This window comes from Amblyraja radiata, chromosome 2 (genome assembly GCF_010909765.2).
Source record: "Amblyraja radiata isolate CabotCenter1 chromosome 2, sAmbRad1.1.pri, whole genome shotgun sequence".
NCBI lineage: Eukaryota > Metazoa > Chordata > Chondrichthyes > Rajiformes > Rajidae > Amblyraja > Amblyraja radiata.
Genome location: NC_045957.1, coordinates 97325778 through 97347169, shown reverse-complemented (window position 1 = coordinate 97347169; position 21392 = coordinate 97325778). Strand labels below are relative to the sequence as shown.

The following is a 21392-nucleotide window of genomic DNA, read 5'->3' as shown; positions in this document are numbered from 1 at the left end:
CAATGAGGTCACATTCCCCAAATTATTAAATGAGATTCAAGTTAACAATAACAAAGCAATATATGGTAGTCCCTGAACTAAACAGAAGGCCTTTTGGCCCAGCAAGTCCATACTGGTCTGTGCAAACGTAATCCGTGTGGAATTTTAACAGGTTTTTAGCTCCAACTTGGTGAGCAAAATGATTAAATACATAATTGTTAAATATATCATTATGGCCAACTGAAGAGATGTTTAAGCACAAAATCAGAAAGCAATGAAAGCTAAAATTCTGAATAAAAACATAAATTCCTGGAAACACTAACGACCAGACAGCATCAATGAAAATAATGCTTTTGTGTCAGTCAAGCAAGATACAGCCGGACTTGGCTCAGATTTAAATATAATAAAAAAGCTTTTCTCCTGGACGTATGGGAAATAAGTATGATGTTACTTTTCCTAGAACCATCATATTTTACTTGCTCTTCCTCCTGACATGCATATCAAATATTCCACATAGAATAACCACTTAGCAACTTCTGCATGTTGAGGCAAACATTTACTTCAAAAACCTGAATATGCAATGGGGCAAAAGATACTGGGAACTTTTCAGGAACCAGCAGCAGAACATTATAAAGCTAATGAGGTAGAAAATTAATAATAAGAGTAAACTGGAAGGTAACAAACAGCAAAAAATGTTGCATATAGAAAAAGACGATAGCTAAGGTAAATGTGAGATCCTTGGATATTCACTAAATCATTATTGAGTCATGAATTATTGAATCAACAATATTGTTGAAAATGTAATTCCTAAGAAACACACACTTAAGCAGTGGCATCAAGAGAAGGAAAGAAAATATTGGTTGAACCATCACAAGATACCCTGATAGTGAACCACAAAGTAAAAGTACCATGCATCAGGGCATGGGAAAAAAACAAAAAGCTGCAAATGAAATAAATCTGAAGGGCTAAAGGTTAATACACTGATAACAATAAAGATCATGGAGAATAAATCTTTCATGCAAATTATGAAATTTCTAGAGATATGTGAAAGTTTATGTTTTCTACATGAAATGCTCCCTTCTCTGGGGACATGTGAAAGGTATTTGGGCAGTTATTTGGATAAGAAAGACATAGGCGATACATGCTTAATTCAGGGATTAGAATAGCTAGGCATCATGGTCAGCTTGGATGCAGTGGGCTGAAAGACCCTGTTTTGTTCTGTACGATGTTATGATTCTATAATTTGGAAGAGCGGATTCCAGATAAGATATCTAGGTTTCTTACAACATGAAAACAGGTGGGAGGGAACACTGAGATGAGATCATTGGACTGCAACAAGATACAGATAGGCTGATTGAGTGGGAGAAAACTTGGCAAATTTATTTCAATGTGGGAAAGTTTGAGGTTGTGCACTGATAACCATATATAACCATATAACAATTACAGCACGGAAACAGGCCATCTCGGCCCTTCTAGTCCGTGCCAAACACGTATTCTCCCCTAGTCCCATCTACCTGCACTCAGACCATAACCCTCCATTCCTTTCCCGTCCATATAACTATCCAATTTATTTTTAAATGATAAAATCGAACCTGCCTCCACCACCTTCACTGGAAGCTCATTCCACACAGCTATCACTCTCTGAGTAAAGAAGTTCCCCCTCATGTTACCCCTAAACTTCTGTCCCTTAATTCTCAAGTCATGTCCTCTTGTTTGAATCTTCCCTACTCTCAGTGGGAAAAGCTTATCCACGTCAACTCTGTCTATCCCTCTCATCATTTTAAAGACCTCTATCAAGTCCCCCCTTAACCTTCTGTGCTCCAAAGAATAAAGACCTAACTTGTTCAACCTTTCTCTGTTACTTAGTTGCTGAAACCCAGGCAACATTCTAGTAAATCTTTACTACTCTTTAGTGGGAGGAATCAACAAACAGACCTATTTAATGGAGAAGGACTGCAAATGAATAAAATACAGGGTGTTCTTGTGCATGAAACTAAATGTTAGGCAGGTACAAGCAAACAAGAATGCAAATAGTATATCGGACTTTATTATTTTTTAGACAATAGGTGCAGGTGTAGGCCATTCGGCCCTTCGAGCCAGCACCGCCATTCAATGTGATCATGGCTGATCATCCACAATCAGCACCCCGTTCCTGCCGTCTTCCCATATCCCCTGACTCCACTATCTTTAAGAGCCCTATCTAGCTCTCTCTTGAAAGTATCCAGGGAACCGGCCTCCACTGCCCCCTGAGGCAGAGAATTACACAGATTAGAGGCTTGGCATTACAAATGTACACGGTTTGATGAGGCCGCACCTGGAATATGGTGTAAAGTTTTTGTTGCATATTTTAAAAAGGACATACTAGCATTGGAGGCAATTCAACGGAGTTTCAGTCAACTAATTTGTGAGATGAGAGTGTTCTCCTAAAATGGACAGCTAAAAAAGTTGGATTATATTCTTAGGGGTTAAGAATTTGTGGCGATTTTAATGAAACCGAAGATTCCAGGGTGGCATGACAGGACAAGATGTTGAGCTGTTTCCAAAATGGAAAAATGAATAGTTACAAAATAAGGGACTGGTCATTTAAAACTGACGTGCATAGGAATTTTTTCACAAAGGGGGTGGTGAGTCTCTTGAATTGTGTATCTCTGAGGGTTGAGGAAGCGAGATCAATGGGGGTATTTAAAGGGAAAATAAATATTTTTTCAAAAGATCAGTTGAGGGTTGTGGGGAATTGGCACGGAAGAGGAGTTGAAGCCATGATTTTATTGAATGGTGAGGCAGGCTCAAGGGACCTGGTGGCTTAATCCTGTTCTTATTTTCTTGTGTTCTTATGTACTGGGAGTATGCATCTAATTCATTCATCACAGTGCATTTTGTGGAGGAAAATGCACTTTTTAATGACAGCCAAGACAAAAGTAGTGAGGAGTAGATTTTTAGATCATACTTCCAAATACTTTGGGATTTGTTTAATTGAATAATAGGGCGGGATGAACATCAGTATTGTAAATATTATTAAGACTCTGCTTACGTTGAAAAGGTACAAATTGAAAAGTTAATGCTGGCTCACCTAGACGTTTAAGCAATTAAAACACCGAGAAGCTAAGCCATGCAGACAATCAATGGAGTGGGGACAATTTAAGTCTGTGCTGAGATGGCTATGTTCACAAATGAACAGATCTGGTATTTGGAAGGGAAAATCAGTCATTGCCAGAATTGGAATTGATGGAAATATTCATTGCATTCAATAGCCAGCAAATAGTTGATCTTAGGCTAAGAAATAAATAATGACTACTTGGTAGTCAGAACTATGGGGACCATATTTTCTTACAAAACCGATCTAACTTTATCACTTTTAAGTAAACTGCAATTAACTAAGCATCCATGCAAATAAGTCTGATTTATTTAACCTTTATTTCCATATGGTAAAATTTCCATCTTGCTTGGTTGATTTCCTGGTAATTTAACATGTAAATATAGTACACAATTAATTCATTTCCAGAGTAAATATCCAATGTGATATTGTACTAGGAAGACTGGAGCAGGCAAGTTTAATTCCTGGTTTATTTCTTAGTTCTGCTGAAAAGGGATTTGTGTGTGACTAGCTTTGACTGGATTGGATTACTTATGTCTCCATTGGGGAAAGATCCTGACATACACATTTATAGCAAAAAGAAAAATTAATTTAAAGAAAGTGTCAAGCTATAATGTTTCTGGTTTTCATCAGAGATGGATGATCTATTATTTAAATTAATTCCACATATAATTTTGAACAATAAGCTCCACCACACTGTTATAAAAGCAGTTTTTCTTGTAATGAATGTCCTGAGGAAGAAACAAGTACAACATTTACAAAGAAATAGAGTTTAAAAACTTAATCCTGTCTATGCAAATAACTTTTCTTATTTACTAGGACAGATAGTTACAGGAGATGATGCTAAGGCTTGTATCCCTGTCAAGACTATAACTGAGCTTCCAGGTAAAAATCCCAGTAGTATTGTGCTTCTTTAGTTGGCTTTTGTAGTTGTTTGTGATCATTGAGACATGTTGTGGTCCGTTTCTGTTTGCTGTTTCATTCATTTCGAGTTACTAAAGTTCATTGTCAGGCATTCACCACTGTGGGGCAGTGTTGTTCAAATAATTAATGAGTTTCATATATCTGTATTACTGTGCTTGTTGCATGTTTAATTAAAACTTTAAATCCCAAGGTTATTGTTTTTCCGTTTCATTCTTACAAGGTAATGTCCATTTCTTTCTTTCCTTAATGATATATAACTGCAACACTGACCATGTACATGTAGTAGGAAATTAGTAGCTCTTTGAATGATTTAACCTCAGCTTTACTAGTATAACCAGGTGGTATTATTAACTACAGAATTAATACTGATCTACTCAAAAATCATTACATTGTACTTCTCTCTTCCCCCCATCCCCCAGCTTGTCAATGTTAGTTAAATTTTATTTATGTCACATTTAGTTGTGTAATTGATTGCATCAATCTCATCATTACATGCTTCGCCAAATTAAATCCCTTAACAGGCCACACTCATTGATTTTTATGCAGTTTATATTTCCTTGGCATTTATTCTCAGCAGTTCTGCTTCTTCTTCTTGCGTATGGCGTGCACAGCCTAAAGTTGTAGGACAATTTGTTCTATTTGATCTTACTTGATTGTGCACGCCAGGTTGATTGCATTCGTCGAAACAGGGCGGACCACGTGAAGGTTGCAATCTCCCACCTCCTCAGCAGTTCCTGATCCCCCTTCCCAGGCTGGCGTCTCCTTGTACATTCCTTGGTACGTTGCAGCGAATTTCATGAATATAATGGAAAGTTCTTCCAGCGTCGTTACTAATGCAACAAAGGATCATCCAGACATTCCCAAAACAGACCTAATTCATGTCCAGCTATTTTGCCTATCTGAACTAGAAGCATGTTAATATATGTGATGGAACAAACAAATACGGAGAGCTGTGCTAAGATTAAGAGCAGTGTCCTGCAGAAGAGACAAGCAATTGTCTGACGTGGTTATATTTATTCTTCCTCTGGTTCCCACTCCTGCATCACTTCTCCAAGCTCCCCTTCATTTGTTCTCTTGTCTCTATTTCCCATTCAATATCTCTTCCTGGCTAAGAACAGCAACAATTGGTGAAGCTACAACACAGAAGGACATGCATTTAAATAGTGGAAGCAACAAGCTATTTGCAAACTTAAGCAATTCCACAACCAGTGGATCAGATCAAAGCTTTAGTCGTATTGCATCCATTTCTTAGAAATAGTGGTCAGTTGGACAATAAATGGGTAGGAAAGGTGTGACCATGAACATCCCCACTCTCCATGCTGGCAGATTCCAGGCCTGAAGAATTTGCAACCATCCTCAAAAAGAGTACTGGGTAGGTGATCCATCTCTGTTCTGCTGAGAATTCCGCCAGGATAGATAGCAGCTTCCAGCCAATCTGCTTCACTACTCGTGATACTAAGAAATATAATATGCAGAGGTATTGCCAATAACTTGTTCATGCATGTTCAGCTTGGAATCTGCTGTGACAACTTAGTTCCAGATCACATTTCAGTTTTGATCCAGACACAGCCTGTGAATTTGATGATAAAAAAAGGGTAGAATGAAAACATTTAATCTAGTGTAGCATCAAGCAGCCTTAATGTCAGGGAGTCTAAGAAATAGGGGACCAAAGTTAAACAAAGCAAAGTACCTGTGGCTGTTGGAGGCTAACCATCTAAGCCCAAGATATCACTGTAGGAATTCCTCAGAGCTGTGTCCTAGCCCTTCCATCCATAACTGCTACTTCAATGGATTTCAATCTATCTCAAGATTGGAAACTGAATATTTGCTGATGATTAATTGATCATTTGCTGATGATTCCGAATAGTGTTCGGTTCCATTTGCGACTCCTTGGGCAATTAAGCAGTTCATGCCTAAAGAAAGCAAGTCTTGGATAATATATAGGTTTGATAAGTGGCAAATAATTATTATCTCACAAGTTCCAGGTAATGTCCATATTCAGTATCTCCATTGACATTCAAAGCATTATCATATCTGAATCACTTCCCATCAACATATGGGCGTGGGGATCACCATTAATTAGAAATTTGACCGAATCATTCACATAAATATACAATACGATGCAATAGAACTTTATTTATCCCAGGAGGGAAATTATCTGCCAACAGTTATAAAAACACAAAATACATGTAACATGAAATTAAATTGACGAGTGGAAAGGCTTGGAGGATGTGCAAAGATTTGGGGGGATGGGGGATGGGGGGGGGGGGGAAAGATCTTCTGGGGCGTTCTGTCCTGCATCTTAGTGGAATCAATCTTTTGCTGAAGGAACTCCTTGGGTTGACCAGTGTGTCATGAAGGGGGTGAGCTGTATTGTTCAAGATGCTCCGCAGTTTGAGGAGCATCCTCCCGTCCAAGACCACCTCCCATGCATCCAACTCCGCCCCCAGGGCGGAGCCAGCCTTCCTGATGAGTTTGTTGATCCTACTGCTGTCCGCAGCCTTTGCCCTGCTGCCCCAGCACATGGCAGCGAAGAAGATGGCACAGACTACCACCGATTGGTAGAACATCTGCAGCATTTTACGGCAGAAGTTGAAGGAGTGGAGCCTTCTCAGAAAGTACAGCCAGCTCTGTTCTTTCTTGTACAGGGCCTCAGCATTCCTGGACCATTCCAGTTTACTGTCCAGGTACACTCCAAGGTATTTGTATTCCCTGGTAAACGGCACATCCCACACCATTGAGGGAGACAGGGGTGTTCCTCTCCTAAAGTCCACCAATAACTCCTTAGTCTTGTCAGTGTTGAGCTGCAGGTGATTCAGCCCACAACACTCAACAAAGTTGTTGACTACACCTTTGTTTTCAGCTTCCCTCCCTTCAATGATGCAGCCCACATTTGCAGAGTCATCTGAAAGGAGATGCAGTTATATCTGAAGTCCGAGGTGTAGATGGTAAACAAGAAGGGAGAGAGGATCGTCCCCTGTGGGGTCTCTGTGTTGCTCACCACCATGTCTGAGATACAGTTCTGTAGCCTGACATATTGTGGTCGTCCAGTCAGATAGTTGGTGATCCAGGACACCAATGGAGCATCCACCTGAATCTTCGTCAGTTTGCTCCCTAGTTGTGCAGGCCGGATGGTGTTAAAAGCACTGGAGAAGTTAAAAAACATGACTCTCACAATACTTCCCGGCTTATCCAGGTGAGCATGGGAACGATGGAGCAGGTGGATGATGGCATCCTCAACCCCCATATTTGTTTGGTAAGCGAATTGCAGGGGGTCCAGGTATGGTTTAACCAGGGGTCGCAGGTGAGTGAGCACCAGCCTCTCCAGGGAGTTCATGATGTGCAAGGTCTGTAATCATTGAAGGAGCTGGGACACGTCCTGTTTGGTACAGGAACCAGGCAGGATGTCTACCACATCACAGGAACCCTCTCCAGGCTCAGGCTCAGGCTCAGGCTGAAGATATGCTCGAGTACTGCGCGCAACTGGCTGGCACAGGCCTTGAGTACCCTAGGGCTGACATCATTGGGACCCGCGGCTTTGCTTGAGCGGAATCTGCTCAGCACCTACTCAGCATTGATGGTCAGGCATGACAAAGAAAGGGCAGAGGAAGTGGACCAGGAGGATTGAGAGGGAGAGACTGTCAGGGAGCAGGGGGGAGGGTGGTCAGAGGCACCACCATCAAATCTATTAAAAAACAGGTTTAACTCGTTGGCCCAGTCCTGATTGATTTCCCTCCCCAGGCCACTGGTCTTCTTGTAGCCTGTAATGCTCTTCATACCGCTCCACACATCCCTCATGTTGATCTTCTGAAGTTTCAACTCCAGCTTCCACCTGTAGTCATCCTTGCCCTGTCTCTGTCTCGCCTTCAGGTCTTTCTGTACCTGTTTCGCCTCCTTCCTGTCACCATTGCTCAAGGCCCCCTTCTTCTAGTTGAGAAGTATCTCACTGGTGACCCAGGGCTTGTTATTGAGGAAACAGTGTACAGTCTCCTCAGTGACAACGTTAACCACACAGAACTTTATGTAGCTGATAACACAGTCCGTAAGTCCATCAATGTCTTCTCCATGGGAACTACAGAGTGCGTCCCAGTCTGTGACCGCAAACAGTCATGTAGAGCGTCATAGGTCTCCTGTGACCACCTCCTCACTGACCTTGTGATAACAGGCAGCCTCTGGACCATTGGCTTATATCTGGGTAGGAGGTGAACCAGGTTGTGGTCAGATCTTTCCAGGGGCAGAAGGGCTATGGAGCTGTACACCTCTTTAACATTGGCATACAACAGGTCCAATGTGTAGGAAGGAACTGCAGATGCTGGTTTAAATTGAAGATTGATACAAAATGCTGGAGTGACTCAGCGAGACAGGCAGCATCTCTGGAGAGAAGGAATGGGTGATGTTTAGGGTCGAGACCCTTCTTCAGACTGATGCCATGGGAATGGGTGGTACACAGATAAGGAAGTGTATCATTAATACACGTAAATATCATGCCAATTCAAATGGAGGAAGAATGAATATTCTGGAGAAAATGACATTCCCTGACCCCCCAGAAATCTCCATTGCCTACAAAGCACTGGTCAGGCTGTACTCTCTGCTGATCTAGACAAGTGCAACTCCAAAGCCACTCAGGAAGTCTAATGCCACTCAGGGCGCAGCTGCTCACTTGATTGGCTTCCATCCATCACCTTAAACATTTAATCTATCCAGTACTGGTGTACCACGACTCCTGAATATACAAGGTACATATCAGCAACTTCTGAACATTTCCTTGTCAACTCCCCCCCACAACCAATAAACTCCACCATTTCTCAACAGACACATTGATATACCAATGAGTCCTCAAAGTCAGAAGTCATCCTAACTTGGAAATACATCACTGTCATTACTTCACTGGCATGTGAATATTCTGTAGATCCTTACTCAAAGGCACTGAGGATATAACTTTGTCACTTTAACCCACAGTCTACATCTGTTTATAAGGACATGCATTGTTCCAGAGGAAAGCAAATCAATACATGGTACTCCTCCTCATCAAAATATCCATATCGCATAAATCTATTTTAGAAGACTGATAAATATTGAAACACTGGTATGAATGGAAATATGACCATTTATTGTTCTTTTTTAATTTTCACAGAAATGCACAACCACAGCCAGGTATTTGGAACTTTCTAAAGACTGGTTTTACTTGTAAATACATCCTGTGAAATTTGATCACAACAGTAGACACATTTGGTGATTTTATTTCTTGAATAGATAAGAACCGATTTAGAGATACAGAACTAAATACAGGAAGTAGCTGAAGGTAAACAGTCCTTATGTTTGTGTATTTCTGTAAGACATAGCTCTCCACAATGCAGCTCAACATTATTTTTAACGTATACACGACTACTTGTCTCCAGTCTTGTTGTAGGAAACTCATCAGCTCACATGAACAGCTAAATTGCTCATTTGGGATAACCTGCATTTATTCTTGATTCATCTTGTCTGTGAACTCTTAAAAACTGTACTATAGCCAACAATGTGGCTGTTTACAAGATGTTGTTAATATTTAATGCCTTGCAGATAAAAAAACAAAATATTCCAACAGATACCCCATTTCCCTCCTGAAAAAGAATCCATAGTATCAATAGATGTCCAAAGGTTCTAGATTTACTCTGAAACAACATTGAATAACACTTTGGACTACATGGAGCCACTTTTTTGAACAATACATAGTGTGAATTACAAATGTGAATCAGTGGTCCTTGCGAGTTGCCACTGATCATTTTGAATTATATGTTCCTGACTCAAGGTAATCATGGGCCAGTTATCATTATGCCTGTGTGGCCTATCCTCATCCTGGCTGCTGGCCCCAGGTCTGCTGACCTTACCCCGCAAATACATTTTTGTTGGAGAAAACCATAGATTTTCATCTGACCAATCCCAGCATGGAGAGGTGACTCAATTGAAAATAAAAGTTTATTTGGAGGTTTCGACAGGGAAGATGTAGCGAGGTTGTTTCCAGTCGATAGATACTCCTGAAATTCTCAAAGTATTACATTTTTTCAATCTATTAAAATAATGTAAAATCTTAAGTTAAAACAATTAAAACAATTATAAACATTTTAATAAAATCCAACAATGAAAATAAAACTTAAATTGTGTGTGAATTCAAAATCACCTTTGCCCCTGCAGGAGGTCCAACTTTGTTCAGATTGTTTGGCTGGAGTCCTTGGTATAATGGTACAACTTGTGCTTCCAGCTGGACTCTAGAGGTGTCCAATGTCAGGGCATGCTGGAAAAAAATACCAACCAACTTTGGCACTTCTGCTTCATCGCTAACAGGCACAGAAATCCTAAACTTGCCAGAACTTATGCAGGCAATTGCTGACAGTAAAACTGAGGCAGGCAGGCAGTGGAACTGAGGGCATTTGCTGCAAAATTTATATCTTCACAGTGCCTCATGTACCTCATCACAATTCCCTCAATATCTGCAAATCATATTGCATACTGAAGGATTTATACATGATCTAACAATAAAAAACTATGCAAAGGACACAAAGTGCTAGAGTAATTCAGTAAGTTAGGCAGCATCCCTGGAGAAAATGGATAGAAAAGAGCCAAGACCCTTTTAAAGGCTCTATATATGTTTCTACATCATTAAAAAAAAATGTATTCAGTTTTCGACACATTTCCTTGATCATCTGTGAAATTTCAGAGAACATTGATGATAAATACAGTATTAACAGAGAACTTCAGAGAGCTTTCTATTCAAATGTTGATGCATAATGGATCACACAGGGAATGATTCTGAGAGTTTGGAATGTGGGTCATGTTTGTCAACGGAGGATTTGTCATGAACCAAGTTATTTAACATCGTAGTTTTATGTTCATTCTCAACAGGGCTTCAAGAACTTCAGCTTTTGATCAGACTTTCTTTTAATTTTAAATACTGTACCGTGAATCAATCTCTGCTCATATATATTTGGAAAAATTGTTTGCAATTTGATGTTGACAGACTTTTTAATTGTTTCATGTTTGAAATCTTTAAAGAAATACATGCATTTATCTTTTTTGAAGTTTCTCTTGCAATACGGGAAGAAAGTGTAAATTTTAGAACAAGACACATTAAATAATGTATTAGGAATGTTTTGCACACTTCTGCACTGTTTTTGATATGCCTGGTAGAATAAGTCAATATTATAAATAAATTATATTATACCAAACAATTATGATATGGAAGAGAAGAAAATGGCTTTTTAAAAACAGTGAAATAATTTTGGTGATTGTTATGGTCTTTTGCACTATTTCCTTTAGGTCACAGCAGCAGTCACGTTAGTGCTTCACCAAGTACTGAGAGTTTGCCCACTGCGAGGGATAACACAGCATCCCCTCCACATTCTACTGCTAAAAAGGATTCATTCTTTAGTACAATCTCTCGTTCACGATCGCACAGTAAAACAATGGGTGGCCGAAAAGATACGGTGAGTCCTTTCAGGCAGCTCTCATGTTAAAAGTAAAAACTTGCTCTCATGTTATAAATGTTATAAGAAAGTCTTTTTTTAATTCCCTGTTTTTTTTTCTTGCAGTTTTATGTTAACCTTCAATGCACTTTTATTTCTTCAGCAACAGAAAAGTATTTATTTCTGCCCTTGATACCTTGAACCATATGTTTGCCAAACACCTTTAATGTAATAGAGCTGTTAAATATTTAAATTCTTGATTAAGGCATCTCCAGTAACTACTGAATAATAATTTGTCTAAATATTTTCACTCACAGAGGTGGTGTGAATAACTTTATAATTAATCTTTCAGGCCTCAATATTATTCAAGTACATACTTACAAAGGCAGTCCCATCTGTTAAAAATCTTTTGTGCATGATTGGCATAATTGGTTCATACTGCTACACAAATTTTTAGTTAGTTCATTTGTAACCCAAACTTTGCTGTTTCAGTGATTTCCTCGGAGGCGGCACGGCAGTTAGTGCTGCTGCCTCAGCTCCAAAGGTCCAGATTTGATCCTGATCTCTGGTGATGTCTACGTGAAATATGGATGTTCTGTCATGTGAATTTCACCTGGGTGCTCCGGTTTCCTCGCGCTTCACAAACATGTGCTGATTACTCAGTTGGCTACTGTAAATCACTCTTTAGTGTAACTTAATGCCAGCTTATGGACAAATTTGGGAGAGAATAAGTTGCAGGAAGATAGGGAGAAATTAGCATACTCCCCTGCACGGACGGCATGGACCTGATAGATCGAATATCCTTCTTCTATGTCTGTATAAGATAAGGATGATGTTTGAATCATCCCATTACCTATGTAGCTCTAAGCTAAATCATTAGTAACATTCTATGAATGTCAAGGAAGAGAAAGCTGGACATGATTATCCTTCTCAACTTGTCTGCAATTACACATAATTGGCTGTGACCGTTTGGATAAGTTGGGGGACAATGTAGATACAGTGTAATGAGACAACTTGTTTTTAATTCATTTATTACCGATAGCCGATTTCCCCTTGAGAAAGTGCTGGAGAGTTGCTTTCTTCAACTACTGTATTCCATGTGGTGGATTTTGCTTGGGATTTTTACACATTACAATATATTTTACACAATTTGCTGTGTGGTGATGCTTTTATGCCTCCAACCCCTGTCCCAGATAGTGTCAGAGGTTTAGGAGGTGCAGTAATGCACATCACAGATTACATACAGAGCCGTATGGTTCATCAGTGGGTTTAAGGGAATGGAGTATCAGTCAAGCAGCTTACCTCGTCATGAATACATTTGAGGATCTTAAATATCGCGAGAGCTAAGGCTGGACCAATGCACATCTAAATTAAGCCTTTTGAATGATGGAAATGCTGTGGGAAATCCCATCTGACTGAGTTAAATCACACCACAGAATTTCCAGCATCAGACCTGCCCGTGTAGCCATAGTAACTTTGTGGGTGGTCTGTTCTGGCGAAGGGTCACTGACCTGTCTCTGACTGTTTCTCTTCTCACTGGTGTGGTCGGAGTATTTACAGCATTTTCTATTTTTGTTGTGGCTGGTCCAGCACTTTTATCGTGGCACCAGGAATGCCAATGATTGAGCACGTGCCAATGACCATTCTGTGAACTTTCTAAGCTAGACTTTGCTTGTGGAAATCATTGCAAGGCATTTTTTCCATTGATTGATTGAAAGATATAGTATGGAAACAAGCCCTTCAGCTCACCATGTGCACACCGACCATCAAGCACACGTTCACACTAGTTCTATGTGATTTCCCTTTAGCATCCACTTGCTGCACACCAGTAGTAATTTAAAGAGACCAATCAACCTGCAAACCAGCATGACTTAGGGATGTGAGAGCACCTGGAGGAAACCCACGTGGCCACAGAGAGAATGTGCAAACTCCACACAGACAGGACCTGAGGTCAGGATCAAACCTGGGTCTCTGGGACTGCTGTGCCACTTAGCAGCCCGTGCTTGAGTGTTGATAGGTTTTACTTTGTGAGGACACAGCTTCATTGACTGAGAAATTGTGAATCTTAAACTTAAGATGGAAGGAATATCCCAGGAAAGGAGAGAGGAAGGAGGCAGCAGAATTGGCCACTTCTGAATACCAATAAAGAAAGCAAGTTAACTTAAATTGTAGTATTTGATATTGTACTTGTTAGACTGCGCAGATAAATGAGTTTGCTGTTCCCCAAACTTGCATTTAACTTGTTTGTAAGTGCAGTAGGCCACAGGCATTATGTGAGTGTGGGACAGACAGTTGAGGTGCAGGCAACAGGAAGCACAAAGTTACTCTGTGGATTGATTGCAGCTGCTCTGCCAATATGCATTTGTTTTCTCCAATATAGAGGAGACCGCATTATGATCTGCAAATGCAGTACAGTGGATTAAAAGAAGTGCAAGTGAATTGCTGCATCACCCGGAAGTACTATTGGGTTGGGCGGTGGTGCAGCGGTAGAGTTGCTACCTTACAGCGCTTCGTGGTACAGCGCCAAGACCCGGATTCGATCCCGACTATGGGTGCTGTCTGTACAGAGTTTGTACATTCTCCCCGTGACTGCGTGGATTTTCTCTGAGATCTTCGGTTTCCTCCCACACTCCACCCACCAATGACATAAGGCAGAATTACAGGGTTAATAGTTCTCAGGCTTTTCCTTGCAGCCTTTCTTAAACAGAGGCACAACTTTAGCCATGCTCCAGTCTTCCAGCACCTCATCTGCGGCTATCGTTAATATAAATATTTCTGCAATTTCCCTGGCTTCCCACAATGTCCGATAAATTCCCAAGGATTTATCTAGCTTAGTGCTTTTATAAGACATCCAGCATTTCCTCTTCTGTAATGCGAACCCTCTCAAGACTTCACTCAACTTCCCCGAGTTCTCTAGCATCCATGTCTTTCTCCACAGTATATACAGACGAGTTATATTTTTTTGGCACCTTGTCCATCTCTTGAACCTCCACAACAGGCAATCTCATTAATCGTCAAGGGGCCCTGTTCTCTCCCATGTTACTCTTTTGTTCTTGATATACTTGTGGAATCTCTTTAGACAATAGATAATAGACAATAGACAATAGGTACAGGAGTAGGCCATTCGGCCCTTCGAGCCAGCACCGCCATTCAATGTGAAATTGGCTGATCATCCCAAGTCAGTACCCCGTTCCTGCCTTCTCCCCACATCCCGACTCCGCTATTTTTAAGAACCCTATCTAGCTCTCTCTTGAAAGCATCCAGAGAACCTTCCTCCACCACCATCTGAGGCAGAGAATTCCACAGACTCACCACTCTCTGTGAGAAAAAGTGCTTCCTCGTCTCCGTTCTAAATGGCTTACTCCTTATTCTCCTTTACCTTACATGCCAAAGCTTTCTCATGCTCCCATGTAGACCTTGCACAGAGGCTGGAAATTCGAAGTAGCCATCGTTTGCATCCGAAGCAATCGATGCACATTGTGTGGATTATAGTCCTTGCTCCTCTTTATTACACTGACCATCTTTTATCCCCAGAATATTAAAAATAGAAATATAATAAAAAGGAACTGCAGATGCTGTGTAGGAAGGAACAGCAGATGCTGGTTTACACCGAAGATAGACTCAAAATGTGGAATAACTCAGTGGGTCAGGCAGCATTTCTGGAAAAAATGAAGAGGTGAAATTTCGGGAAGTGACCCTTCATCAGACTAAGAGTCAGGGGACAGAGAAACTAGAGGCATGAAGAAACATAGAAAATAGGTGCAGGAGAAGGCCATTCGGCCCTTCGAGCCAGCACCGCCGAAGGGCACAGTACTTGGCCCACACCTATTTTTGCTTTACATAAATGACATCCATGAAAAAGTCGCAAGTACGACCAGACTATTCGCTGATGATTGTTTGCTGTACCGTCCAATTAAGTCAACTGATGATGAAGATGCTCTCCAAAAGGATCTCGATACTATGGTTGAGTGGTCACAACAATGGGGCATGCAGTTCAACCCTTCCAAATGTGAAACCATGCATGTCACCAGAAAGAGGAATCCAGGCGTCACATCCTACAACATACTTGGTGTCACCCTTGAAGAATCCAAACAAACCAAGTATCTTGGCATCAAATTGCAAAATGATCTGCGTTGGAATGGTCAGACTCATCTTGCAACGGTGAAAGCAACGTGTCCTAAACTTCCTGAGGCGCAACTTTCATCATTGTTCAGCTTCTGTCAAGGAGAAGCTGTATTTCACCCTCGTTAGACCTCATTTGGACTACGCAGTTGCAGCTTGGGACCCATACACAGATAAAAACATTTCATCCATCGAACGTGTCCAAAGACAGGCCGCTCGATTTGTTACTAACACCTATGAGGGAGAAGCGAGTGTCACCAAACTTCTGAATTCTCTGGGGTGGAACCCTCTCCAAGACAGACGTGAAGCTCACCGTTTGACCTGTTTTTACAAAATGTTAAATGGTCAGCTCGACATAGATTACAAGACCTACACCAAACCCAAACCAATTAGGAGCAGACGAGGGCATTCGATCCAATTTGTGATCCCAGCTACAAAGACAGATGTGTACAGCAATTCGTTCTTCCCACGCACAATTAAAGCATGGAATAATCTCCACGAAACTATAGTTACCCAACCAGATGCAACTACATTTAAAGTAGCTCTTTCTTCCCAATAACCCTTTCTGGCTTAATCCCTCCCTTCACCACCTCCAGTTTAAATTCCAGTTGGAATATTTTGGAGGACCAAGAAACCAAGAACCAAGAACCGCCATTCATTGTGATCATGGCTGATTGTCCCCCATCAATAACCCGTGCCTGCCTTCTCCTCATATCACTTGACTCCATTAGCCCCTAGAGCTCTATCTAACTCTCTCTTAAATCCATCCAGTGATTTGGCCTCCACTGCCCTCTGTGGCAGGGAATTCCATAAATTCACAACTCTCTGGGTGAAAAAGTTTTTCTCACCTCAGTCTTAAATGACCTTCCCTTTATTCTAAGACTGTGGCCCCTGGTTCTGGACTCGCCCAACATAGGGAACATTTTTCCTGCATTTAGCTTGTCCAGTCCATTTATAACTTTATATGTTTCTATACGATCCCCCTAATCCTTCTAAACTCCAGCGAATACAAGCCTAGTCTTTTCAATCTTTCCTCATATGACAGTCCCGTCATCGCAGGGATCAAAACCCAGAACAAATCAGAGCTGGCAATGATGGCCAAGGAGCCCACAATGGACATTGTTGGCTGTGGAGGAGGTGATAACGGAGGGATACGAACAATGAAACTAGCAGGACGACGAGGGTGGGCGAGGGGGACGGAATGAGAGGGAATGCAAGGTGAAGTGTGCGCATGTGCAGGGCCTTTCCAGATTGTGCGCATGTGCGGGGTCTCGGGCCGGCGAGGCCTGCGGAATCAGCGATATTTTCCAGACGCTTTGAAGTTATGTATTACAGAAATTAGTTGCTTAAAGCTTAAATAAAGTTTAAGTAAATTACGAGTAGCGTAAAAGTTTCATTTGCCTCACAACAATTTAAGCAACTCAATCTCAGAAGTTAAGCAATGTGACATCAAGATGGAGAAACTATTGAAACCACAACGCTTGGATCTGGATCCCAACTCACCTACTGCTGCAAGGAATGGAAGCACTGGCTTCGTACACTAAATAACTTCTTTGATGAATGTGGCGACAATGCACCAGACAAATTCAGGACATTAATAAGCTCTGTCTCTGATGATGTATTTGATTACATCGAGGAATGTACTTATGATTCTGCTATTGATGTACTAAGCAGACTCTTCATTAAGACACCCAATATAATATTTGCTCGACACTTCCTTGCTACTCGTAAACAAAAACCTGGTGAGTCACTTGATGAATTTTTACAAGAACTTCAAAGACTTATTATAGACTGTGCTTTCAAAGCAGTTACAACTGATCAATATCGACAGGAACTTATTTGAGACTCTTTTATCAATGGTTTGGCATCGCCTTTAATATGACAGACTATTAGAAAACAAAACCTTGGATTTACAGTCAGCTTACAATCAAGCTTACTCACTAGACTTGGCTCAGAAAAATTCAGATGCTTATGGCTCATCTAATGTGTACTCTGCTGCAACTACTACAAAAGAATCTCACCCAAGTACTAATATGGAGCAAGCTGAAACAATTTCTACTGATAAATGTGCCTTTGCTGCAGCATATACCTAGTCAATAAGGAAGTGTTACTTTTGCGGGGGTAATATTCATAATAGAGAGATATGTCCTGCTCGAGAGGCAACTTGTAATAGTTGTGGCAATAAGGGACATTATTCGAGAGTATGCAAGTCCAAAGCAACTATTAAAGATGTGACTGCTGCCATGTATGCCTTCTTTATGTGCAATTACAGCTGCATTTCCTCAGAGCTTGTCTCATGCAGCTACAACGGTATCCATTTAGCATAATATGCAAACATACCAAGAACCCTTCGTAGAGAGTTTAATATAGTTGGAACAGGTATCTTGGAGTGGGCAGAATCTTTCAATGGTATCCATCAATGGCCATACGCTTAATGTAATACTTGATTCTGGCAGTTCAGAAAGTTTTATAAGTGAACAAGTTTTGTATCGACTAAATCTAACTATAATTCCTTCAAATAGAGAAATCTCAATGGCTCTGACAACTCTCAATACTCAAGTTATTGGATCTTGTATTGTAGTCTTTATTCTGAACAAAAATAGTTATAAATCAGTATGTCTTGGTATTTTGAAAAATTTGTAGCGATATAATTCGAGGTCAGGATTTTCAGAAACAGCACAGATCACTTCAAATAATGTATGAAGGAACTGTGCCTGATCTTGTATTGTCAAAACCTCCAGTATTGTGTGCTTTTTCTGCTGCATCTGGTGAATGTCCTTCATTATTCACTAATTTATCCTCTGAGTGGAAGCCAATTGCTACAAAATCAAGACATTTTAGTAAAGATGATAGGAACTTTATCAACACAGAAGTAACTAATCTTTCACAAGAAGGTATTCCCCTTGGAGGGCACAAGTTGTCGTGGCTAAGGACCCCTTGGAGAGACATAGAAAGAGACTCTGCATTGATTACTCTCAAACTATAAACCAGTTCACGGAGCTTGATGCATATCCATTACCTCGTATAGAAGAGATTATCAATACATTAGCTAAGTATAAGATATTGTCTACTTTTGACCTAAAAAGTGCTTACTACCAAATTCCTTTGAAAGAATCGGAGAAGAAATACACTGTGTTTGAAGCAAATAGGAAATTATACCACTACTGCAGAGTTCCCTTTGGTGTAACTAATGGTGTGGCTGTTTTTCAGAGAGAGATGGACAAACTTGTTGAACATGAAAACCTTAAAGATACTTTCCCTTATCTTGATAATATAACTATTGCAGGAAAAGACCAAGCTGAACATGACGAAAATGTACAACGGTTTTTAAAAGTTGTACATCCTAAAAAGCTAACATTAAATGAGGCTGTCAATAACATCAGTGTCATCAATTAATATTCTTGGTTATTGGGTTGGAAATGATATAGTCAAGCCTGATCCAGAAAGTCTCCGCCCACTCCAAGAGATACCTGTTCCAGCCACATTAAACTCTCTACGAAGGGTTCTTGGTATGTTTGCATATTATGCTAAATGGACACACTAAATTTTTCTGACAAAATTTAACCTTTGATTAGAGCAAAATCTTTGCCCCTTGACTCTACAGCAATTGGTGCCTTTACTTTAAAGAAATAATTAGAATCTGCGACATTATACACCATCGATGAGAATCCCTTTGTTGGTGAATATGATGCCTCTGATTTAGCAGTATCAGCAACATTAAATCAAGGAGGACGACCAGTGGCTTTCATGTCACGTACTCTCCAAGGTAGTGAATTGCACTACCCACCCGTCGAAAAGGAAGCTACAGCAATTATTGAAGCAGTGAGAAAATTGATTCATTTCCTTGCTCGCCAGCACTTCAATTTGATAACAGATCAGTGTTCAGTAGCTTTTATACTGGATAATCGGAAACGAACGAAGATTAAAAACAGTAAAATTCATGAATGGAGGATTGAATTATCTGCATATAGTTATTCAATTGAGTACCGCCCTGGTAATGGATAATCAAGTCAAGTCAAGTCAAGTTTATTTGTCACATACACATACGAGATGTGCAGTGAAATGAAAGTGGCAATGCTCGCGGACTTTTGTGCAAAAGACAAACAACCAAACAACCAAACAAACTATAAACACAATCATAACACACATATTCTGTTACATAATAAATAATGGAAGGAAAAACGTTCAGTAGAGTTAGTCTCTGGTGAGATAGGCGTTTACAGTCCGAATGGCCTCTGGGAAGAAACTCCTTCTCAACCTCTCCGTTCTCACCGCATGGCAATGGAGGCGTTTGCCTGACCGTAGCAGCTGGAACAGTCCGTTGCAGGGGTGGAAGGGGTCTCTCATGATATTGTTGGCTCTGGAGTTGCACCTCCTGATGTATAGTTCCTGCAGGGGGGCAAGTGAAGTTCCCATAGTGCGTTCGGCCGAACGCACTACTCTCTGCAGAGCCTTCTTGTCCTTGGCAGAGCAATTCCCAAACTAGATGGTAATGTTCCCGGACAAGATGCTTTCCACCGCCACTGCGTAGAAGCACTGGAGGATCCTCGGAGACATTCTGAATTTCCTCAATTGCCTGAGGTGGTAAAGGCGCTGCCTTGCCTTACTCACGAGTGCTGAGGCGTGTGATGCCCATGTCATATCCTCGGAGATGTGGACTCCCAGATATTTAAAACAGTTCACCCTATCCACAGGATCCCCATTTATCCTCAATGGAGTGTACGTCCTCGGATGATGTGCCCTCATAAAGTCCATGATCAGCTCCTTCGATGTTGCTCCGGATACATTAACTTGAGCATTTTGTGCCTCTGTTCATTCTTCTGTACTCACTAATCTTCACAATGGGCTGTGTCATCCTGGAGTCACTCGCATGTCACACTATGTTCATTCCAAAAACTTACCTTTCTCTACAGAAGTTGTGAAGATGACGTGTGCTTCATGTAGAATCTGTGCTGATTTAAAACCAAGATTCATCCATCCTGAAGAAGGAAGATCGATCAAAGCTACTCAACCTATGGAACGTTTGAGTATTGACTTCAAAGGGCCTTTACCATCCTCCTCTCGAAATGTTTATATACTTACCATAGTTGATGAATATTCGAGGTTTCCATTTGCCTTTCCTTGTCCAAATATGTCAGCTGCTACGGTTATCAAATGTTTAGATCAACTGTTTTCATTCTCTGGATTTCCAAGTTACTTACATTCTGATACGGGCATCTCATTTATGTCAACATTTAAAAGACTACCTTTCTAATGGAGGAATTGCAACAAGTGAAACAACACCACATCATCCTATTGGAAATGGTCAGGTTGAGAAGAAAAACAGAATCATTTAGAAAGCAGTGAATCTGGCTTTAAAGTCAAATGACATACCAGATCAGCAGTGGGAGTGTGTTCTACCAGGTGCATTACACTCCATCAGATCTCTACTGTCAACTGCTACCAATACTACTCCACATGAGCAGTTCTTTAACTTCAAACGGCGTTCTTCTAGTGGTACTTCTCTGCCATCATGGTTAACTAGCAATTGGGCCTGTGTTGCTTCGTCGGTATGTCCGTACAAATAAGAATGAGCCTTTTGTTGATGAAGTTGAACTGACTGATGTCAACCCTTCTTATGCAACTATCAAGTTTCAGGATGGACGTCAGTCAACGGTCTCACTTCGTGACCTTGCACCATGTCCGTTTTCTCCATCAGCTCCATCACTCCTTGATAATATTAATCAAGAACTTCCTTCAACACTCCCATCATCCCCTATGGAAACTTCTATAAGTAATTCTAAAATTGAAAATGTAAATAACAACATGAGTGAAGTTGATGACGAAGCAAT

General features: G+C 40.8%; 1 protein-coding gene across 3 annotated transcripts in view; it reads left to right on the top strand.

The window, feature by feature from the left end:
- The window catches only part of tbc1d5 (TBC1 domain family member 5), a 422753-nt gene that overhangs the window by 345638 nt on the left and 55723 nt on the right, over window positions 1-21392 (top strand). For 2 of the 3 annotated variants that reach the window (XM_033050914.1, XM_033050908.1), the window contains 2 exons: window positions 3893-3958; window positions 11294-11460. In XM_033050914.1, the coding sequence (XP_032906805.1) occupies window positions 3893-3958; window positions 11294-11460 (233 nt within the window). The remainder of the gene's footprint in view (window positions 1-3892; window positions 3959-11293; window positions 11461-21392) is intronic. The other variant, XM_033050922.1, reaches the window with a different exon arrangement.